This window comes from Pseudopipra pipra, chromosome 3 (genome assembly GCF_036250125.1).
Source record: "Pseudopipra pipra isolate bDixPip1 chromosome 3, bDixPip1.hap1, whole genome shotgun sequence".
NCBI lineage: Eukaryota > Metazoa > Chordata > Aves > Passeriformes > Pipridae > Pseudopipra > Pseudopipra pipra.
This window is the reverse complement of record NC_087551.1, coordinates 23,036,394-23,060,979: the sequence shown is the minus strand read 5'-3', so window position 1 is coordinate 23,060,979 and position 24,586 is coordinate 23,036,394. Positions and strand designations below refer to the sequence as shown.

Below are 24,586 nucleotides of genomic sequence, written 5' to 3'. Positions count from 1 at the left end.
ACAAGTACTTGTCCATCAGCAAATCATAGAACGGTTTGGGTTGGAAAGGACCTTTAAGATCATCTAGTATGTCAAATCAAATTGATGTTTCAAACAAGATTCTCTCTTATGAAGTAAAAACCATCTCGAATACCTCTTTAGATAACATCCATAGCCCAATAAAGAAAGAAAATGTTTTGAAAACAAACTGTTTCTAAGAATGTATGTTTTGTGGCATTTCAATAGGGAGAGAAAAAAAAAAATCTTTATATAAAACATATGCTGGACATGACAGTTTCAAGGGATATTTTTAAATTCATGAGTCTGAGTTAGTTCATGAAACTTACACCACCTTAAGTGAGCAACTGCTACTCTGGCAGAGAATTGTTAAGGGTAAAATGGAGATACCTCATAAGCTTCAAGAAAATAAGGATTTACTATTCAAAGCACAACAGCTCCTCTGCAAAACACAGATGCTAATATCCAGGATGGTGTCCCATCCTGGACAGCAGTCTTAGGGAATCAGTTTTTAATAGGGTTTCAAGGCAAAGCAAAGGTGTTATTTCAAATGCCATGCCCTGAAGGAACCAATGGACAAGATTCAACTGCTCAGACAGAAGGAATATAAACTCATAATTTAAGTTATGTTGACCTATCACACTCACTAGTCAGAGACATTACATTTAAAGTAGCCTGCTTTGATAGGTCACTTACTTAGTAGGAAGAGACAGCATAAAATCTTTTTGCTCTTTTTCTGGAAAACATTTACAAGCGCAGAAAAAAGTCACTGTTTTTCCACATTTACAGAATATCAATATTTCCTTTATCAATAACTGTGCATTACATAAAGCATCATTTTAACCTACAGCTTGCAAAACTCTGTACATTTTCCACCTGAAGTTTTTCACATCAGATTTTAAACAAATCATTTATATATATATTCATTCTTTATATTTTCAGAAGAGTAATGTAGGGTAAACAGGAGGACCAAAATACTTTCTCTTTAATAATACAATTAGTATATAATACCTTTTTTCATAATATAACATCTTACGCTTTTATCACAAACTACCTGTCACAAACTAAGAGTTTGTACAAAAACTGTTAAAATCATTTTTCAGTAGGTTCTAGCTTAAAAGAGGGAGGCACAAGGATCTTCCTATACATTTAATCATCTTTTAAAAGACAAACAGATCTGTTACAGTTTCAACGCATGCCCAAGATTTGTCTGCTCTTTAGTTGATAGTTTTTTTCCAGTTCAGACAGTGCTTGAGCTCGTAGATTTGCAGCATACAGACGTTTTTTGAGATCAGAGCTTTTGTCTTTAGAAAACAGATAGTTTTCCATATTATTAGGAGACACAGCTTTCTCTTCACCTCCATCAAAGGGTACATTCTTCTTGGTTGTAGAAAAGGGAAGCAGGAGTGGGTTATCTAAAGAAATCAAAAAGGAAGTACTGAATTAATGCACCTTCCAGCATTTATTGAATTTACCCCTGTTGCCCATGTCATCTTCCTACGGCTTTGAGTGATCTAATTAAACTTATTTCAGTTAAGAGCAAAAATTCTATTTTTTGAGGAAAAATTAAAACAAGACTTTTAAATTATTGTGGTAGATGGATATATGCCATAGTAGTTTTTTGGTGCACATCCCAACACCAAAGGGAATATTAGTTGACACAAGGAGAAAAGACATGATGTTTCTTCTGATGGACAGAAATGAAACAGTAACATAATTCAGTTCCAAAAGAAAATAGAGAAGTAGGCTCTCAGATACTGAAAAGAAATTGTGTTTCCTTTGTAGCAGGGACAGACCCAACCTGTCCAATGATCTTTCTATATTACCCACATTGTTCCAACTCTGTCTTTGTACTAAGCCAGTGGGGTACAAATTAGGCTCTGACTTGATGAGTAATGAGTTCAGGTGCATTAAAAATTAAGAAGTTACTTTCACTGCAGCCTCTGGAACAGGAATTTTCATAGTGCAACCTACAGCATGCCACAATCAAAAGGCAGGTATAATGACCCGAGAGTACAAAGACTACCATATAAAGCTATTATAACAGCTGAGTTGCCTCTCATAAGAGCCAACTTCACAATACTCAATTTAAGGTGTGATTTTTATTTTTATTTAATCAAAATTCTAACTATTCTAATCTTAACACTGTTGAAGCCCCAATTTTCAATTTATTAGGCTACAGCAAGGATGCAATAAGCACAAAAGAGCAAGAAAGAACTGAAGAAGCCAGTGAATATTTTAGCATTTTATAGTTTCATAGCAGTAAGTCAGATCTGTTTTAACATTAAATCACTTTCTAAAAATTAGAAAATCCCTGTAAAATAGGATAGTGTCTAGGTCACTGTCTTAAAAAACAGAATTTTTGGTATTCCATTTTACTGTGAAGTAAGCCACACACTTCAAGGAGAAATTAGGGATCTAAGAGATGTGTGAGGCAATACAGTTGTGAAAAATATAGTAACGTGAGCAACTGAAGATAAGCGAGTGATCTTGGTACCCTACTGGAGAAACACTTCATCCATTTATACAAGAACAGGGAGAATTTCAGAAACAGTATTGCAAGAGCACCATGGAATGAATTGGAGGAGTAGCAAACCAAGTGGTCTACAGATACTGCAAGATTTGATCAGTCTTGTAGTAACTATGTTTACTTTTCTGCACTATCTTGAAGTATTAACTGCCCAAAGTAGTTTTATCTACCTTACAAACTCCTGATAAGGTCAAAATATTATTGTAAAATGGTGGGAGATGCAGGAGAGAACAGAAGCAAGAGCTGAAGCTCATTTGCCTTCAGTCATCCAGTGTTAGATGCAACATCAAAAAGCCAAAAGCAAGTTTATTCTCAAACTAAATTCTTTAACATATCCAAGTCAGACAGTATGTTGAGAGACAAGTGGAATTCTCAAAGTTGAGAGAAATGTTAGAAATAGCTCAAGTACCACTCAATTCTAGGGGCATTTTACTTGTGCTCTTTCCTGCTGTGATAGGCACTTAGGAAAAAAAAAATCCACTTCAGTTTTATTCGTATTGGAGGCAGGGATATGCTTATCTTGCTTTATTGGACCAAACTAAAGGAAGAGAGTGTTGCTTCATGTTAAAGGGTGTTCATCTGTCTTTGTTCTAGAGTACTACTTCTGACCTAGTGGTTCACTATTCCTGCCACTACTTCAAAATGCATTTAGAGACTTGAATAATTTCTAACAGTAAAAGATGGGTGCAATGAACAGATGATAGTACCTCTTATGATAGTGAGGACTGAACAACCAATGCCAAAGTCAGTGTCAAATATTACTGTAAAACCAACTGGACTAAAAGGAGGCAGGAAGCATGATAGCACATTTTCAAATCTGTTTTTTTCCTATAATAGCAGTTTGCATTCTTTATAGACTGTACGATGCACCAATCACAGCTGGGTCACTTGCAACAAATAATATTTCCCACACTGAAGTTTTTGGAAGTTTAATGAAAGTTGAACTGATTAGACATACACAATTTTATTAAAATTAACTAAATCGAAGGTCTATAAAAAGACATTCACATGTAAAATAAGCACAGCTCTGAGAAAGGTTTGGGTTACAAGAAGGCACTTCCCTTAGCTTGCCACAAGAACCTAATTTCCAAAACAGCAAAAGACTGCAGTGCAAACAGTAGTAACTCAAAGACCTATGACTGAGCATCACTCCTGAAGTCCTTTTGCAAAGCAGAAAATCAAAAGTCTCTTCCCAACCATGCAGCAATAATTGGGCTTTGTGTTGCCCTGATGGGACTATGTACAGGATGTTGAGCATCAGGGACATTCTTCTGGTCATACCAGCCTACATTTATCTGGGCAAGTGCATTCTGGCGTGTTTGCATACCTGGACCATCTGCGTAAGTTACCGCCCGCTGCTGCTTGTGGAGATCGTAGCTCCTCATCAGGCTTTCAGCTCTGTTTTGGAAAGAGAAATTTAAGCTTTCTGTTGTCAGATTGTAGAGTTTCTAATATAGACAATTACAGGTTAGTAAGATACCTAGCAAGTTTGTCCTCTGCCAGTCTCTCTCGCACACAGAGCTCCCGTTCTCTCTCTGGAAGTAGAAATATGTGATAGTATGTTGTGTTAAAATGTTAGAGTGATTGTGCATGATGGGTTTTTCTTGCAGGAAAAGGCAGCAGCAATAGCAAGCTGCACACATATTTCTGATTCTATGGCTCTAAACAAAGGTAACTGCTGTGTAGATACACCTTTATCAGTGCACCAGTAAAGCACTGGATGAGTATGCGGGAATGCCAGGCATGCTTTTGTTCCCAAACTTTGACATATCTGCAACAACAAAGCCAGAGCAGCTTTCTATTCTGCACATTAACTCATGGCACACATGACACCAGATTTAAATATTTATATGCCAGATACTATAATTCAGCTATAACTAAACACACTGTTTACAACATCAGCAGATGGCATTCAGGCTCAGAAAAAAATAAATATAGTTAAAAACTGTATTGCAGAGCCTACTGCCTACTGCCTATGCAAAGACATTTTATGTGGGCAGGAAATCCCAGCACCTGAGGACCAACCATCTATACAGATTCACAGGTAAGCTCCCTGCAGAGTGCAGCTTTTATAAAAGTTTACAGTTTACTCAAAGATGTTTTTCTCCAACATCAGGCTCACCTTTGGTTACATGTTAGTACAGCCAATGCTAACTTACACAGTGGGTGAAAAGCAACCTACATGGCACAGTGAGAAACAATATATTCAAATCCTATTTTTCTGTATACTTTCCTAATTGCCACTCATGTTTAATAATCTTCACAAACCAGACTGCCATATCTAAACTGCCAATTATATCTTTGTAACTTAAAAAAAAACCCTAGTACAGAATGAGTAAGCCCCAAGCATTCTTGCTTTGGTCTTTAGACACAATTCTAGTATTGAATGCAGGAGTACAATATCCTAGTGCGTTAAAATGAGGGTTGTGAAAACTGTCTACCTTTCCTTCCCCCAACTGAATCAGAATCCCATTGCCCCCCCTTCCCAAAGTAGAAAATCATACGCTCCAAACGTTGTTCTCTCTCTTTAATGGCTTCTTCTCGCTCCTGTAATTGTTGTTCCTTCCGCTTCAGCTCATTCGCTGCAGCATCCGAGTACTGCAGCTTCTCTGGCTCCCACGATCTCCAGCATCTTCTATCAGAATTCTGCTTTTGTTCTTCTGTCACCAAGTCTGCTATCAAGGGGTTCTGCAGAATATCTTCAACGGAAGGTCGGCAATAATCCTAAAGGAAAGACATTACCAATAGATTCCATCTGTAACCAAGAAACATTAAGGCCAGAGATTCCCAAGCAAGACCAGCTGAGGTATTATACAGTGAAGAGGTTGGAAAAAAATGGAGTTAGGAAGGGGTAGCACAAGCAGTTGACAAAAGCTAAGGGAGGAGTCTGTTACTAGCCTTCAGATCCAGAGCCACAAGTCTGTCTCTCCCAGCCCAGGCACCCACTCCTTTCAGAGCCTGAATGGGGTGGGTGAGCCTACAGAGACAATTGTCAGTAGATTCTGGAGATACCACTCTGCATCTCTGCCTGTCACTTGATTCCTGAAGGATCCATACCTGCTGGAGACTTGGGACAACAAGCTGTAACAAGCACCCATGCAGTATTCTTCTCAACACCCTCATGCCAGCAGTGGGGAGCAAGCTATACATTAGCCATATAAAGCAAAACCCAAAATGAAGACAAAACAACCCCTTCCAACTTCCAAACACACTAGAACCATTTTAACCCTGAAATTATAAGACCTCAGTAAGCAGGCTCTTAGGAAATCCTGTATAAGCCAATATTGAGGCAGCCTTTTTGCATCCTGTGAACCTGGCATAAAGCTTGAGTTGCTCCCTTTTTTCCCATGGACTCAGAGCACAACTCCTCCCTCCTTTTCCTACAAGTGACACTGCCAGTGACAAGGTGATGGCAACCAGTGCTTCAGGTTGGTTTGTTTCATAATTGAGAAGAAAATTTAGTATTTCAGTATTAGTTCAAATTCCAGGTGCAAACATTAGTAATTGATTCGTACCTTTACATTCAGCATCTGTTTGAGAAGTTCATTCAACTCCTCTGAGTAACGATACGGTATTCTTCTGAACTTCCCTTCCCTTATCTTTTCTGCCAGTTCCTTTTGGTTGTAAGCTGTAAATGGAGGCCTGAAAAAGAAAAATTTTTCTGGATTCTTCCCCTGGTTTCACAGAATGTATTTTCAGAAAAAAAGTATCAGACTAAAAAGCTGGAATCAAGGGCTTGTTTTCACTACCTAATGTCAAGACAAATACAGAAATAAAAATCTAGGACTAGACCCTGAAACCTTTAAGCTATCATCTATACAAAATTTAATCATACCTGCATTAACAACTATGTTTCCATATTCATTATCACACTACCATACTTACGAGAGAGCACATAGTTCATACAGAAGACATCCTAGAGACCAAATGTCAGATTTTTCATTGTATGACATGTGGTTCATTTGTTCCTAAGGAAAGAGAACAGTCTTAGGTTTATTAAAGAAGACAGTGTTCCACTAATGCAGGATAGTCAGCTACTATTCAAACCTGAATCAAGTCATTACTTACTGGGGTTACTTCTAAGATTCCATTTTAATTAATCTCCACATTCAATCATACTAGCAGGATTTTAATAAGTTGTGGCAGTACTCCACTGCAGAAGACTCACATGTTGCACCAACCTTTAGTCGATACAACTCTATTTCAGTCAAAATTAATCTTTTCCCCAAGAAATGCACTATAGCAGGGCAATAAGTAATTTCTGCTCATTTCACTACAAATTAAAATCCTACCATCAAGAGGTAACTTAAGCTCTTTACCTTAGCACTACAAAACATAAAAGCTCTCTAGATTCCCTGTTCCTTTTCAATATACTACAACACCTGTAATATCCCAAGAACAAAACAAAACTTACACAGTGAAGAGTAACTTTAATTAGAAGGCAGCTGACTATGTGGGGAAGAAAGGAGATGAAAATAACTGCAAAATAACCTTCTGTTCAGAACATATACAGTCTATGAAAAAAGTCACCTGCATTTCAAACTAGTAAGTCTTCATTAAAACGTCCCAAACATTCATGGACTCTGAAATCAACACTGTAGAAAACACACCTTGGAGGGGCAAAAGGGAAGATAAGGTATAGAAGGGAGGTCTTACTGGAGACATATAATATGGAGTTCCAACAAATGTTTTGGCAAAGCTGGTATCATGATGCAATATTCTAGCCAGTCCAAAATCTCCAAGTTTCACATTCTGTTTGCCATCCAGAAAGACATTTGCTGGTTTTAAGTCACGGTGCACAGTGACTGCACCGTCACTCCGTCTGTGACACTCCTTCAAGGCCAATGTTAATTGAGTCAATACTCGGAGAACAAAGCTTTCTTCCAAGAAATGCCTGGAAGATGAAAATGTTTTTAACAAACAGATTTTTTGAACGTACATCAGTTCAAGTAGCTGCTGTCAGTCTTAGTTCTGTAACTTTTCTAACACGCCTCTTATAAAACATCACTGAAACAACCACTATCAGCAACAGGTATCCATGCATTCTATTTTCAAACTTGACTTTTTTTTTTTTTAAATTACTGCAACTATGTTGAAAGACATTTATACTTTTGTTGCAAAACCCCTGTAGCATTTCCTTCCTCGCCCAAACAGTCTATCGTATACACAGCATTTTCATTACTTTCAACACAAATATCAGTTTGATCCTTTTGTGATGGTATCAGTCCCTTGATCACTTAAGATAATAGTACATTGTCAGCTGTTTATAATAAGCAACATCCAATAACAGAGCCAAGAAATGGCTGGTTTTTAATATAACCTTCCTGAAATGAAAACACTGATGTTGCTGGGCAGCTGTGGTACTATTTTAGACTATTCTCACAAAGTAAGAGGTGGAGTCATGTACTTCTTTAACATGAAATGTGAAAACTGATACTATACTTTAGTAGGCTCCTAAGTCTAAAATTAGACCAAGGTGAAGCCTTATCAACTTGATGTCTCCCCAGGCTTTATATGCAAGTACATAAAGTAGCTTTTCACACCGTTCATAATTATTTTTCCCTTCCACGTATTTTGGTGTTTTAATAAAACACAGGGGCCAGGTAGTTTTACTGACAGGGAAGCCAGAACCCACAGGCTAAGCAGTCTGTCTACAAGAGCTAGGATTTGCTCTTTATGTTTACAACCCTATGTATAGCCAGAAACCCCTCAACAGCTTCTGCCTCACAAGAGACCTCGGCTTTTGGGGTTTTTTTTTACTATTTCAGCACTGACATCCAGCCTGATGGTGCATTCAATAGCACAATTCCCAACGCTGCTGTAATTTTGTACAAAACTTTTCACATTTGAGAAGAGTTGTTGGGTCCAAGGGGTTAAACCCGAAACTGCTCAGAGGTTGAGATGCATTCCCCGTCTCTCTGGATTGGCCAAGACACCTCGTGTAAGATATTCCAAGCGCGCCACAAACAGATTTCACGTGCCTTTCTTTTGAGCACTTGGCAATCAAGCTCGCCAGGTCTCCCCCATCGCAGTACTCCATCACGATGTACAGGGTCGTGCTGCTCCTGTCGATGATCCGGTCGTAATACCGGACGATGTTCGGGTGCCGCAGCTCTCTCAGCAGGTTCACCTCCGAAACGAGCATCTGCTTCTCTGACTCTGTCATCGAGCCATAGTCCATCTCCTTCCATACCAAGATCTGGGGAGGAAGAAACACCTTACGGAGCGGCTGGGACGCCGGCCAGAGCCTCGAAAGGGGAAGAGAGAGGGGCTTCCAGAGCCGCGCGCTCGCGTATCTCGGAGAGGCGGCAGCGCCGGGCTGGGACCCGCGGCAACGGCACAGCCGCGCTGCCCCCGCCTCCTCCTCCTCACCTTGCCGTCGGCCTTGCGGCGCACCTTGCGGCACTTCCCGTAGGAGCCGGCGCCGATGGTGAGCAGCACCTCGTAGTCGTCGGGGCGGCCGGGCATGGCGGGCACAGACAGGGCGCAGGCTCGGTCCCCGCTCGGCCCCGGCTCGGCCCGCCCGCCCCGCGCCCCGCAGACCCGCCGCACCGCCCGCGCCGTTCAAACGCACCGCCCCGCCCGCCCATTGGCCGCGCCGCGCGCGTGCCCCGCCCGCCCATTGGCTGCGCCGCCGTAAACAGCACGCGCCGCGGTCGGACGGGTACGGCCGTTACCGCTGGGGGGCGGGGCCAAGGGCATCGCGAGAGCTGCGCGGAACCGTCGGGCCCCACCCGCGGGGCACCTGCGGCACGCCCTCCTCACACCGTTCTTCCGCTTTTCCCCCTCTTTTTTCCCCTTCTCCTCCCCTTTTTCCTTTTTTCTCTTTTTTCTTTTTTCTTTCTTTTTCCCTTTTCCCTTTTCCTTTTTCCTTTTTTCTTTTTTCTTTTTCTTTTTTCTTTTTTTTCCTTTTTTTCTTTTTTCTTTTTCTTTTTTCTTTTTTCTTTTTTTCTTTTTTCTTTTTTCCTTTTTTTCTTTTTCTTTTTTTCTTTTTTCTTTTTCTTTTTTCTCTTTTTTTTCTTTTTCCTTTTTCTTTTTCCTTTTTTCTTTTTTTCTTTTTTCCTTTTTTTCTTTTTCTTTTTTTTCTTTTTTTCTTTTTCTTTTTTTCTTTTTTCTTTTTCTTTTTTTCTTTTTTCTTTTTTCCCTTTTTCTTTTTTTCTTTTTTCTTTTTCTTTTTCTTTTTCTTTTTTTCTTTTTTCTTTTTCTTTTTTCTTTTCCTTTTTTCTTTTTCTTTGTTCTTTTCCTTTATTTTCCTTTTTCTTTTTCTTTTCTCTTTTTCCTTTTCTCTCTTTTTTCTCCTTTTTCTCCTTTTTTCTGGTTTTTTCCTTTTTTCTTTTTTTTCTTTTTTCTCTTTTTTCCTCTTTTTCTTTCTCTTTTCTTCTTTTTTCTCCTTCTCTCTTTTGCTTTTTTGCTTTCTTTTTTCCTCTTTTTTTCTTTTTTTCTCTTCCCCCCTTTTTTCCCTTCTTTCCTTTTTTTTCCCTTTCCCCCCTCTTTTCTTTCTCCTCTTTCCTTTTTCTTCCTTTTTTCTTTCTTTTTTCTTTTTTTCTCTTTTCCCCTTTTTCTCTTCCTTTTTTTTTCCCTTTTTTCCCCTTTCCTTCCCTTCTTCCTGATCAGATAAACCACCAGGCCTGAAGGTATGAATAAATAACTCATATCCTCATAGCTCCTCAGGAAAATACACTTTTTTCCATCAAAAGTAACATTTCCTGAAAAACTTACTTCTATTGAACAGATAGCAACAGAACATTGGAAGATCTTAGCAGAGTTTTTTTAATACTGAGAAGTGCTAAAAAACCCTCAAACTATTTAAAATATCAATCTCTTCTGTACTTATTGCAGTCACAACTTCCTCGTGAGGGGAAGAGGAGGAGCAGGCACTGATCTCTTCTCTGTTGTGACCGGTGAGAGGACCTGAGGGAATGGCCTGAAGTTGTGTCAGGGAAGGTTTAGGTTGGATATCAGAGAAAAGTTCTTCACCCAGAGGGTGGTTGGGCACTGGATTAGCCTCCCAAGGGAAGTGGTCACAGCACAAAGCCTGACAGAGTTCAAGAAGTGTTTGGACAATACTATCAGGCATGTGGTGTGACTCTTGGGGATGGTCCTCTGCAGGGCTAAGGTTTGGACTCAATGATCCTTGTGGGTCCCTTCCAACTCAGCATGTTCTGTGAGAATTGTCCTTTAAAACTGTGAGGAAAATTCCTCATGATTCTTCAAGAAATCATTAATTGAAAACTCCAAAACTTATGGCAGCTATACTGTCACACCACATATGAACACTTGTGTTATACCATATCCAAACCTCCTGTTGAAAATAAGCCCAATAATGTAATGGCTTAAAATGCAAAATTTGAAAACAAGAATATGTGGGTTCATATCCTAACATTGAGCCAGTAAATACTATGGTTACATTAAATGGCACTGAATAACATCTCAATATACTAATGATATTATAGAAATTTTAAGAAGCATATAGTGTATTTTCTAGCATCATTTATGATAATTCTGGAGTGATGCCAGGGTGCAGTTCTGGATTCAACTTAATCTCTCTCCATGTGGAAGTGGCTGTGACTGAAACTAGAACTCCTAGTTCTTCAGCAAAGAATTGTAACACACTTGTATAATTATAGAATCATAGAATGGCCTGGGTTGGAAGGGACTTTTAAAGATCATCTAGTTCCAAACCCCCTGTAGTGTGCAGGGACACCTTTCCTGAATGAGATGCAAAAGGGAACAGTTGTATTTGTTGACCTAGAAGTTCAGCAACAGGACAGAGTAGTTCCTCATAGTGCATCTCCACACAGCCCAGATCATTTCCCAATTTTATTTCAGGCTTTGAAATAGGTTGGAGGGGAGTAGTTGTCATGCTATTACTGAATATTTATGCAGTATTCTTCTACTAATCTTTAGAAAAATCTAAACCTTTACTTTCATCATCAGGAGGCACAAAAGCTCCTGCTGTCCATTATAAAAATCCTATAGCTTTCTATCTGTAGATAATGTCTGTTCATTACAGGAAAAAATGAGCAAATGAATTATACAGTGTAAAGACATTTTAGTTTTGTTGTTAATGAGGAACAGGGTGATCTAAAGGGTTCATTTCCATCACCGGTTTCAATTATCTTAAAAGAAAATCCTCACATACACCATTAGCATAGTAAATAAATTATGGCATTATACAATAAAAAGGACAAGCAGTACAGTATGTATTATTCAGCTCTAAGCTTAATTTCTGGTTTCAGATATCTGTTTCAAACTTCTGTACCTTCAAATTAGCAAAAGGTCATCATGCATTCCCACTGTTATCAATGGGAGCCCTTCTATTTATATTTCAAAAGAAATAGGGTAGGTTTTCAATACTGTGTTTTGTCTAGGGACTATCTTGAAAGTTTCCTTAGAAAGGTTGGTTTGCATCACAGAAATGTCAAAATGTCATGCTTTAAAAACCAGCAGCAGCGTAGTTTTACTTTTTATTATATTTATTTTTAAGAGCTGGCTAATTCTGAGAAAAATGCATTTCTAAAAGTGGTCATTAAAATTTTCAACAGGCATTCCATTTTCTTTCTGTCTGATTTTCACACTTATAAGAGTTATAGCACTTTTTTTCTCTCACATATGGCCATATAAGTGAACCCAGATACCAATTATTCAAAAAATATACACTGAGTTTTAAATGGAGGCCTCTTCTGTCGGGTATTTTATTTTCAACTCTGGTCTCTAGTTCAGGAGCAACTCTTAGACTTCTAGTCTTGAAAATACATGTAGTGACTTCAGGTCTTTGAAAGCCACCAAATAGTTTTCAATAGCCTACTTATAATATTGCTTCTAATATTTTATTCTGCTTTTTTTTTTTTTACATCAAATGGCCCATATAATTTCCCAAAACTTAAACAAAAAAAAATTGCTCTGTAGTTCTCCACCAAAGTTTGTCAGTTTTGGTGACATCTCTCCTTTATGCTTTAAGGAGTACCTTTTCCCTTATTGCAGGGCCTAGTTATCTGACAAAATATTAAAAGCTGAAGATAAATAATATGGTAGGCAATTTGATATTTCTCTGAAGATTTTTTTTTTTTTTTGCACATGGAAATAGGTAAGAATAAATGGCTAACACTTTGCTGTGGGAGCCCAACACAGTATACTTATACAGATAGATAGCAAAAAAGTATAGTAAAGTATTGTAGCAAATTCAGTTATGTTTCTGGCAGCTATTTTTTTGCTTTCCCATCAGAGGAGAATGCATAAGTTCAGAAGCCTTAAAGAAGCTCAATAGGAAAAGTATTGAAAATAAAACCAGACAGATGATAAATAATGAAAAATATATGTTCTTTATAAAAATAATAAGAAAAATAGCTGATAAAAATCTTGTGGTTTCTGTTCAAAGAGATGAAAGACATGTAAAATCATATTTCAGGTTCTCAGAAATGTGCCCAAGTCTTCTAGCAAAAAGGAGGAATTGAGTACTTAATATTAACAAGGTAAGATATCTTAAGAATGCTTTTACATGACAACTAGAGGAATTATAAATATTGGAGTGACTGAGATGTGTTTTATATTAGCTCATTTTCTCCACATAAGTAGTTTGAGTTTTTTTAATATTCAATTGCATTTGTGCTTACATGTCTTTATGCACATTGGGGTTTTTTTCCTCACTTTCGCTCATTTGGTCCATGCCCAGAAATTTTAAATTTACCCAGGATTGTTGTACACAGATGACACCATTTTTTTTCTACTGTTCTGGTTACTGACTTTAATGTCAAAACTCATACATAGGATTAACAAAACCATAAAAAATAGTGGCATATTAGACAGAAAGACTCTAAAACTTACCAGAGGGTAACATTTCTCACTACTTTTCCTCTATTGCTTTGTGAGGGAAACAAGGAACATGTTCATTGAAGAAATTCTGCAAAACACTGCTGTGGACAATGGACAGCAAAGGAACAAAAATTAGCAGCATTAATTATAGTGCTTAAGACCATGATAGTTTTCATCTTTTGTAATGTTTGCATTCAAAGCCAAGCGAGAGTCCAAAAGCAATGTGTGCAGCAAGGCAAGCTTCAATAAGGGAGTTTGTTGCAGCAGCTGTACCTCCATGGTTTTGCAAACCATTTAAAAGAGGAAAACATAAACCAGCATAAAATAAATTCAACAGCAGGTCAAGTTTTTACATGAAGGACTAAAAAATCGAAAAGTTGACAGCAGGAGAATTAATGAGGAGGAGAACAAGGAGAGTAGAAAAGACGCATTTTTGCATTCAGAGAGGGGAGCATATGAACTCTACTAACATATCTATCTATCTACCTATCTCCCTCTGTATGTATGTATGTATGTATCTTATGCAACCAAAAATTTGTTTGCCTTTAGTGGGAATCAGTTGGGCCATTTCTTAAGAGTAGCACAGCCCTTTAACGTAGGATTCTCCAATACTCGCAGTGTAGTTGACTTTTCTATTCTTCACCCATGATCCTGAATGCCATCCTGTAGCAACAGCCTGATTTATTCTCTCAGAGGATACTGATGTGTTGCCAAGATATACATTAAGCTCACTGCAGAGACGAGGTATGAGGCTAGGACAGGGAAATCAGGCTCAGAATGCTTCAGTGAGAAAACTAAAGACACCTGGGATCATGGACTGGAGAACTTTTGCAGTTTCTATATAGCCACAGGCATTAAGCAGGCTCAGCACTAAGGCCATAGCACTATGATTCATGTTACCTACCACAACTTGCCAAACAGTGAGACTTGGCTACTGGTGGCAGCATGGGAAGTTCAAGGCTAATTTTCCAAGGGGAAGAGAAGAAACAGATCGTGATTTTCCAGGTCAGTGAAGCTGTTCCTGTCATCTTCAGAGGGGAGTTATTTTGGCACTTGGCAAATCCAACAACAGAAAATGTCAAAAGCTACCTGGAAATATCTGTGACCAGAGGAAGAACCTGCTGCATGAAAGATCTCTACTCAGGACTGACATCACTTTCCAGGGGATTACCTATTCAGTTTGGTTATTTTCCCTCAGCCCTGTGACAGAACACAGGGGAAAAAAGTCACTGCAACACAGGGCAGTTTTATATCCAAATAAAAATATCTTTTGTCAGCCTTTCCTGGAAAAGCTGGACTACACCAACAGAAACTAGAGGCACCTCAGAGTGCTTAAGTAAAATGTCCAATAGGGATATAATTCAGTCACAGATGGCAGATGGCTATGCTTCAATTATCTGTGGATGGAGTGGACCCTCAAACAGAACGAGAGCACTTATAAAAAGAGCAGAGCTGTCTAAAGAAGCTAAATGCATCAGGAATGACTGTGAATCTCAAGTGAGGACAAGCTCCTAAGGTAGCATCCTAAACCAACATCAGTCCTTGTCACTCACTGCTTAATGTTTGAGAGAGTATTATCTCAGAATCATGTCTGGTTGCCATACCAGTTGACAACATGTTGTGCTAAACCCACTGCTAAGGATGAGTGGGAAACAGGAAAAGTGGCTAGCCTGTGTTTTGCTCCCACTCCTTAATGTTGTCTCAGAGTTTAGAGACTTTTTCTGTGGAGGAATGAATTTCATCTGGGGACAGACAAAAGTTGATGGAATGACTCACCCACCTGAAAGACCCCAAGGCCCACCATGAAAGCCTCCAAGCTGGTGAAATGTCTTTGTAAAAGATGTTGGCTGTATAGACATCTTCTGCTGCTGAAAGGCCCAACTGCCTTAAAAACCTCCGCTGAATGTCAGGTTTCCAGAGGTAGGGCAACCATAACCCCTTTTGTTCTTAAAGGATGCCCTTGTGTTTAGAAACCTCATGCCCTTCAATGTGACAATCACCCTGTCAACCTGCTGGGATTATGGAGAAGGCCACAGTCTTGGGTATGTCAAGACCAAGAGAATGTCCCTCCAACTGATGTTAATAGGGCTGTAGGTTCTCATGTTTAAGTTATACAAACTCCTTTCTTTTTTTTCACATGTACCCAAGATCTAAGGGGTTCTTGATCTTTCATGACAACTGTCTAATCATACATCCAATAATTTGGGATAGTCTGGCTGTTTAGCAAGTCCAGGTGGCACACAGCCTCTCTCCTGCTTCTGTTGACATGTGTTGCAACAGAAAATGGGAGAGATGCATGGCTGAGATTTTAAACTTGGTAGCACAGCAAAGAGGTGAGGTCTTCAGCCTCAAACCATGATTGCGTAACAACCTTCCCAGAGGACTCCAGGCAGCCACAGGCTCCTGAGCCCTGGCTGTGCATGGCATGATACCTTGGGCACCATTCTCAGCTAGCGGGCCACAGTTCTGGTCTCCAAGCCGGGTATGAACAGAGTCACTAGCTGATGTCCTTGGCCTCATGCCTGCCAAGGCTTTTCCCTGTAGATCTACCTGCTGTGTCAAACAGCCTCCATAGTAAGCCCCTTCTGCCGTTGGTACTGATGACTGGCACTCCATCAAAAGTCAACTGGATTGGAGCTGTGGTTACTGTTACAACCCAAGCTCTTTCCTACAAGGCTTGTGCAAGATAGTTAGGAGACTTCTACTGAAAAAAAAAAAAAAAAAGAGAGAGAGAGAGATGTCCCTCTCTTTGGGGGAATTTACTCCCATTTAAGAAGTTTTAGTGCTGGAAAAATTTTTAAGTATTTCATCAGGATTATTTTGTGGCCTGTCAGAGTCCCTTTAAATGCTGTTGTGGCCTGTCAGAGTCCCTTTAAATGCTGCTGGTAATTCTTCATTGCCCTTGCTATCTGTCACCTCCAAAATACTTATCAGCAACTGCAGCTACCTATCAGCTGTTACAGAACCATCTGTGCAGCCTTTACTGGTGTATTTTTTTCTTCCAGATTACCACCATCCTTCTGGAAAGAGAGAGTGGGACAAAATGTTGCAGTGGTGCTACACAGTAGGGCAATTTATTGTGAGTGGCTACAGTATAAAAGAGACAGTTAAGAGTAGTGGCTGCTGACACCTCAGGCAGTCCACAGTCCCCAAGTCTGCAAAATTAGGATGGTAACAATTATTGTGGTATGCGACAGACAGATACCTAAATCCACAGAAACCTTCTCTCTGAATGTGAAATATGATTTCTACAAGACCTCATTCAGTTCTGGAAAGGCTGAAACTTAGAATCAGAGACTATTTTATTTGTTTCCATTTTAGTGATTTCAGTATCATCTTGAACTTAGCTTGAAGCCTGGAAATATGTAATAAAAATCCAAATTGGAATGTAATTTTATGGGTCGCATTGATCTGTAATTGTTCTCTCTTTTTCTACTCGCAAAGAGAAAGAAAACTTTACTTGTACTTGCATTCTTAGGTACAATTTTAAAGAACCTGATTACTTCTGTTAGCAGCTTATCTCATCATTAAAAAGGATGAAGAGACATTACAGGCTCTGAGTATCAAAATTCAAGAGCAGCCACACATTACTGATGATTTAAATCAGAAAGAACAGGGGGATTTTTTAGAAATAGATGCAGAGTTTCAGGGAGAAAAGGATGCAACCTGGATGCAGGTTTGCAAGGTCAGCTAAAAATAACATTTTTTGTGGTCAAATGCATGTTTAGTTAATTAGATCATTTGATTCACAGAATATTACTTTGAGTAAATACAGGGCTCCAGAGTTCTCCAAAGCTCATTCCCTTTTGTCTTCAGAGAAGTACCTACATGGTGTAATCCCAGAGAAGACAGCAGCTTTGCCTGGGTCTCTGGGGCATGGTGCTCGTCCCTTAGCACACGAGTGCATGAAGTTCCTTACTGTCTGCCATACTGAGAAGCTGCTAATTCAATTTCTCAGCATCTTCCAACCTTCTCTCTGATCTTTTAATCTTGAGAGTTCGAGGAGTTAATGTGTTCTCTTCGAGAGGTGATTATTATGTTAATTAGTCATGCTTCAAAGCTTTATATGGATAAGACTGAAGCATTTAACAGTCAAAAGTTACAATGCCACCTCCTAGAATTATGTCAAAGTGACCCTGCAAATAAAATCTTCGCCGGGGGTTGCTCACCACAGAAAAAGCGATTCTCCCTCTGGCCACAGGGAGCCACACAGCCACCGCGATGAGGCCAGGGAAGAAAGCAAGGGAGAGAGCAAAATCCGTAGTCTGTAAACTCCGTGCCAGGTGAGTTTACGACAGGGGTTGCTCTCTCCTTGAGGTTACCCTACCAGTTACACCTGGGCTCCCAATACCCGTTTTCTCACCAGTACCTGCTGAGGGTCCTGCTCTGTTTTTAGCCAGGCATATAGAATGTATATGCAGCAAAATATTTGCACCTACTTGCACCCACACAAACAGAGTAATTAGTGCAGACTGTCATCACGATTTCTAAGTTCCTTTTTGACTGCAATTTAAAGGTAACTTTGCAAGATGTACAACGACCATTAATCTGTGAAGCCTTAAGCAACAACAGCAGTTGTTTGACCCCAGAGAATAATCCAGGTTTTGTGTAATCAACTCAAGCATATGACTCTGAAACATTTAATTCTCTCAGTACCAGCAGCATTCTCATCGGTAACATAATAGATCAGAAGGCCTAATCATTATCTCCCCCTCCATACATCTAAGATAGGTCTGGCATTAATGTACAGGTCTGGTAGCACTCAGCTTCATTGTGCTTTCTAGACAAGACCATCATCTTAAACTCTTTCAGTACCGTTACCATTTTTCTCAAGACCTCTACCTGGCTCACAGAGGCAAAACTTGTGCTGCACCTTCCCAGTGTCTCCTTCAATGTTTGTTGATCAAATCTCAGTCTGGTAGGCTGGGGGGTCCAAAAAAACCTCCTGTAGATCTTCAAGTGAGAGAAGGAAACAAAACTTAGGCATACCAGCAACTTGATAGAAAGGCATCCAGGGAATAAGTGACTAAGGTCCACTGAGGGATCAGTTTCCTTTGTTTTCAGCACATGCTTATCTTTTCCTTTCTCTAGACACTGTATGTGCACTACAAAGGTAGAAACAAACTTCTTTGGGCGTTTTAATGCTAACTAGGCATCTAAATAGATATTCTTTCAATTATTCAGATAATTAATGCCCATAGATAGTCATGCAATCTCATTTATCGGAGTGCGTAAACACATGTCAAGATATTGCTTAAGGGTGCAAATATTGAGACAGTTAGTTTGGACTAAAAGGTCTGCTGCACTGATTCTCACTGTGCTGGATTAGAGAAGGAGTGCTGATAATACCATGGAGCTGCCTGGTGTCACATGCCCAGTTAATTGTTTACCCAGAAATCAAGCCTGCTAATGCTGAATTTCAGTCTGTTGTCTCATCTACTGATCTTTGCTACTCTCAAATCATAAGTATAGCTGCTTGGAGGTGCAGATTTGTTCTGTAAAACCAAATTACATTGGCGCAGTCCAAATGTAGCCTCAACTCCAAACATCCAAACTTCGTCTGAAAGTTGATACTTCCTAAATGCAAAGTTCCCTCTGTTTCATATATCTGGTGGAGATAAAGTGTATAGAGCAAGGACTATTCCTTGGAGGACTTTAAAAACGCTCTTTGACCAGATGATATTTGACATTTCCTTTGCCACTCTGCCAGGCTCCTCAGAGGGTTGAGCTACTCTCATTTCTGCCATGGAAGCAAAGCCACCATTTCACTTCCCTCAAGCTAAACAGTGTATGATGGGCAACAATTCAGAATTAATTTGACAGTAATGGAGTTGACAACTATTACTGTAAGGTATTTCTGCTATGAACATTATCATCCTGTCCTCATTTCACACACCCCCCCCCACATCCTCCCTTCAAGTTTTTGGTGTTACAAGGAATCTCTGAGCAGTGGATAACCCAACACATACAATGCATACATGTATACACTGCTGTCTAGGCACAGCAGCAACCTGGGACTTGCCTTCTTTAGATACTCCAGCTTGGAGACAGAAAACAGCCCCAGCAGCATGGGGCTACAAAGTGCATCCACACACAGGTCCACGGGAAGTAGCAATTCCTTCTAAACAGGAGTCAGGTGTACAATCATAGACTAATTTTGGCTGGAATGGATTTTTGGAGACCTTGTGGTCAGATACCTTGCTCAAATCACGAGATATCTAAGCAATAATGCTTTTTATTTTCTTAACAATTCTATTTCTGCTTAAAATGCCCAAAACAAACTGGTGGTAAAAAGATGCATTTTGTGTACATAGCTAGAAAAAGCAGTGCAGGTTAAATTTGAAATATGCACAATTCCTTTTCTTCTAACATAGGTATCAATGCAGAATGAATAGCACTGAGACCAACATAATCAAAAAACCAGACATGACTGGCTACAATCACCACACAGTATCAGAATGGATCTACAATGATTTGATGTATTAAAACACACACAGTAATTTAGGTCTTGCAACCCTGAGAATGAGGGCAAAGTCCTGAAATAATGAATGGCCTAGGGTGCAGAAAACTGAGCAGCAGTCTCTTTATACCACACTCAAAACACCTTCACTTCCCTTTGACTTCTCTTCCCCTTTTTAAAATGAAATGTGATTCAACCTTCCTTGCGTGAGCCTGGCTCCTGCCATGCCAGATATCCCTACTCAGCAGAGAACTTGCATTCCACTCAGCCTTGTACACTTACCCACAGAAGGCACAGCATGGAGCTGCTTGAGGCTCACTGCCAGTGTCACAGGCACAGCCTCTCCTTGATCCCAACCTGCTGTACATGAGTTTGTGTCCTTTCTGTGGAGAACCAAGCTAAAGACAGGTGCTGGAGCTGGCTACTGAAGGAACCCAAACATGGCAAAAGTGCCAAGATCTGCAAGGACAAGCATTGCAAGCAAGGCAGAGCCAGGTAAAAGGGTTGGGGAGAACAGGGTTTGGTCTGATCTGCTCCTAATTCATTGCCCTGATAGCTTCCTTTTAGCTCAGAAAACATTTCAGGGTTATTTATATTTTTACAAAAAAACATGGTCCGGTTCCTATCCAGCTGATGAAAGAAATTTCCTTACCTTTCAATATCTTAGCAGCTGAATTTGTAAAATCAGAACTTAACATTCTACCAAGGTCTGAACATGAAGTCTCAGCCCCATTCAAGTCAATAGGTGCCTCATCTCTAACTTCACTCTGAATAACTAGTGTAGGCTTATTTTAGCAACTAGCCCTGTATTACAGCAACTATAATAAAAAGGCGTCATGTAAAAAAAATCAGTTTGAGTGTTATACTTGGAAAGATTCAGGAAACAAGATGATTCCAGGGGGCTTCTGTAAATGTAACTTCTACAGGAGTAACAGTATTGCCTTCTTGGTCTAACCTAATAAGCAACACGATTGCCAAGTTCAGGTAGCAATTATTTCAGTAGGCTCAACCAGAACACATTCAGTAAGCTCCAGTTATGAGTAACTCCTTCCTTTCATTTAAACATGGACAACAGGAACATCAGTTATCCACATGCTGCTGTTACAAACAGGGAGGCTTGTTTTTACTCAAACCCTTCCTGCTGGTTTTCCTGTGTGGCCACAGGCAAGTCAGGCATAGAGGCTGTGTGTCACTTCTGTTTCTCTGGAATTAAATGAGCTCTGCTACCAGCTTCTCAGGACACAGGTAGTGATCAAGATTTTGATCTTTTGATGAGCTGCAGCATGGAAGAATGAGATGCTTCCATTGTTAATATTCTCATACATTTATCCTGTAATAATTGATGGCATGAGCCAAGAATTATTCCTGAAAGAAATGTAGAAGATAAATCCTCTTGAGCTGTTCTATGGATTCCTACAGATTTGAGCTTTTTAGCTCCTAAACTTTGCTCCCTGCCCATAACAGTAGCTCTGCTGCCTATTCCCTGCAATGCCCACTGGGCAGGCACAGCACACATTGCAGCCATCCACCAGCTGACCAGATTATATAAAATACCTATTTTCTGCCTACCTTTTTCTCAGGGGGGTCACTTAAGATGGGAAGTCTGTCCTCCATGCAGCTATCATTTTTTCAGTAAAAAACCCTCTTAGGGTCACACTTGAGACTTCTGCAAGATTTAAATATAGCTGAGGATGGCCAATAGGCCTGGAAGCTATGGGTCAGGGTAAGAACAGATGGATTAACCACAAAAATCTTCTCTCCTTGGGAAACTGGGGATGTTTCTCGCAACCCTAATGTGGGTTGGAAAATCAATATCAAGACTCCCAGACAACCTTCTGTTTTATGGCAATAAAATGCAATACAATAAGCTAAAGGTGTTTTCACGTTTTAAAGATAATTTCCCTATGTTGTCATGACAGGGTTGAATCTTTTTTCATGTTCTAGATAGGGATTTAATAATATTGTATCTTAATATAACCATTCTCAATTTTCAAACCTCTTGGTTTGGCGATAATTCAACATTCCTATAGCATATCTTATTGCAAATTGCTAATACAATGGAGTGGATAGAGACCATAATTTTGTCTATAAATTTCACAAAGAAAAATTACATATATCAATAAACTACATTTCTAATGCCTTGAAAATATAAAATATTGACCCTAATTCTAAAGCTGTTCTTTTTACAATTGAATCTAGCTTTTCAGTCTTAAGATCAGTATTTCATTAAGTCACAGGCTGACAAAAGAAGTGTAGGTAAAAATAGGAGAAACCTGTTCTTTGGCCTGGCTAACTGCAGATAGTCCAAATAGTTATTTTAATACATCTTCCTCTCTAGGAGAATTATAGTGACATGCATTTGTGCTTACAACATTAGCACTGACAGGAAGGTCACAGGTAAGTTCAGTTTTTTTATCTGAGTGTGCTTTTACCTAAGCCAACAGCAACACTCAGGAAGGCCTACAGCTGTACATACACCAAAAGGGAGTAGTGCTACTGTGAAAGTGCCAGAACAGTATGGATGTTATTCATCTCAATTAATTCAGTCAATGCAAAATGTTGTTTATGGAGGTTAAGTGCTAAGCTAGTGTGTCCAGTTGGATGTGGCCAAGGACTCACCTCAGAAGCAAAGGAGCAAGGGTAAAATTTAAATGGATGTGATGTTAGACTTTTAATAGGAACTTTTGGGGATACTAACCCCAAAATTTCTTCTTTCTCTTACATTAATGTCTCTAGTAGAAATGGCCTTTCAATCACCTCCTTACATGATAAACTTCCTCCTTGTTGTTCGCTTTGCTGCCATATAGTGTGTAAAAAAAAAATCTAAAAATGGATTCTTAACTTTCTATAGATCATTGAAACTATATGAATATGACTCAGGCAAGATTGTGTGAAGTGACAGTGTCTTTTTTTTTATTAAGTCTAGTAAAATACATTTCTTTTCCCAAGAGACCTTTCCTAATGTCTTCAATGGAAAAAACATACCATACAATTATGTGACTTCTTATCTACAAGGATTGTCTCTGCATTCTTCTGCTTAAGATGTGCTGGCCTGCACTGCTCCAAACTGTCAGCTCTAGCTCAGTATCTTCAATAATGGCATGACCACTTGCTCTGTGCTTCTCAGTGGGACAGATCACTGACTTCTGCACAGTCCCTGTGATATCAATCAATCCTGTCTCCTGTTGGCTCACACAGTCAGCTCCAATGAAAGGTTTCATTTTTAAAATGAAAGATTCAGATGAAGATTGCTGCTTTAGCTGTCTATGATTCAACTGCTTGTGAAAAATAGCAATGTCCTCTAATATTCATTGTTTGAAAAGTAGTGGTGTACTGGAGTGACAATCAAAGTAAGATAAATTGTAATTTTGAGTGAAAATAAGGTATCTGTGTCTAGAGGATCTGAGGACACAGTTCATGGTTGCATGGGACATCCAAGAAGAAAAGAGGAAGCCCAGAAGATACACCACAAGGTGCAGAACTCCAGTTTAAAGCTCATTTGAAATGGAGGTGTTGGTCCTCTGATTCTGAGGCAAAAGTCATATTGGTCACATCCAGCAGGAAACACTGACCCTGTTACCTAACCTCTGTAGTTGCACTGTAGACAGAATCACAGAATCTGGTGTTTGTTTGATCCCTCCACAAGCTAATTCAGCATATTGCACTAGCAGAAAATTGCTAGTTTTGGTTTGGGTGGCCATAAGGCTTTTGTCAATGTTATTCAGCACAGAACACAAAAGCACAGGGAGGCAAAGTCACTTGGTAGGCCAGAGGGGCACGGCTTTAAAGTCTTTGCCAAAGCCAGTCCAGTGGACTGACCACAAGACCTCATGTGTTGTTTAAAGTATTGAAATGGCTTCCAACATTTCAGTGTCAAAATCAATAGCACTCTGATGAATTGGAACGTTAATTTTCTTTTCCTCCCTCCTTTTCACATTTTTAATCTCTTTCTCTCTGCTGGAATACTAAATATGTTTTGAGGTTTCAGACAAATTTGGAACATTTTAGTTTTTAATTTTAATTAGTAGACATCAGAGGACCTGACCCCTTTTATAATAACCGGAAGGGTTGAATAATTGAGGTCTCAGTAGTCAAGGTCAAAATATGTAGCTTAATCTAACAGATATCTAATACAAACTCTATACACCACTAATGTCTATGATGTTAAACTACAAAATCTTTAGAACCCAAAGATCCATTTTTTCTCTATGAAGAAATTAAACAAGACACACTTTTTAAAATGAAAATTATTGCCTGACATTGCATGTAGTAGCAGTGCATCTGCTCATGTTTAGGTCTGTTCACATTAGCAATAATACTTAGGATAAAGCTGCTTCTGTCTTTAATACAGGATCTGTTATGTCACGGGAGGTTCAATGTCTGCAGCACAAGCACAATTACATAACGATGCATCACCCACAGTATCTATTAGTGTACATTAGTCAGCAAGGACGAGAGGCATATGCTCAGAGGGATCAATGTTCCTGTTAACACATTGCATCAGAGATGTGAACAGACACCCTCATGAAAATGGATCCAAGGAGCAGGTGGCCTGGTTTCTTAAGGCATTGTTCTTATTCTTCCTAAAAGTAAGAATGAGATCATCTATGTTTGATTATGCTAATTTGTTTCAAAGCTTGATATAGTTTGTCAGAGCAGGCTATTTCACCATTATAAAAACTCTTAACTCGGGGTGCTTCTACTGCAGCAATGGATTTAAGAGAGAAAAGGGAGAAATTGGTCTACACACAGAGCTACACAGTAGCATCAGTTCATGTAGTGCTTAC

At 39.4% G+C, this 24,586-nt stretch overlaps 1 protein-coding gene and 1 long non-coding RNA gene across 2 annotated transcripts in view; one reads left to right on the top strand and one right to left on the bottom strand.

Annotated features, from left to right (window-relative positions):
- Positions 1-1,131: 1,131 nt before the first annotated feature.
- Positions 1,132-9,067, bottom strand: NEK2 (NIMA related kinase 2). The gene is made up of 9 exons (XM_064648281.1): positions 8,900-9,067; positions 8,509-8,726; positions 7,184-7,421; positions 6,413-6,495; positions 6,043-6,169; positions 5,032-5,251; positions 4,008-4,062; positions 3,855-3,925; positions 1,132-1,412 (listed from the first exon to the last, which is right to left on the bottom strand). Exons 1-9 carry the CDS (start codon positions 8,993-8,995, stop codon positions 1,186-1,188), a joined length of 1,335 nt encoding a protein of 444 aa, XP_064504351.1. The 5' UTR covers positions 8,996-9,067; the 3' UTR covers positions 1,132-1,185.
- A 785-nt stretch (positions 9,068-9,852) lies between these two features.
- The window catches only part of LOC135411107 (uncharacterized), a 25,721-nt gene continuing 10,987 nt past the window's right edge, over positions 9,853-24,586 (top strand). Inside the window, exons 1-2 of the long non-coding RNA XR_010428990.1 lie at positions 9,853-10,161; positions 12,936-12,999. This is a non-coding gene — a long non-coding RNA (uncharacterized LOC135411107). The remainder of the gene's footprint in view (positions 10,162-12,935; positions 13,000-24,586) is intronic.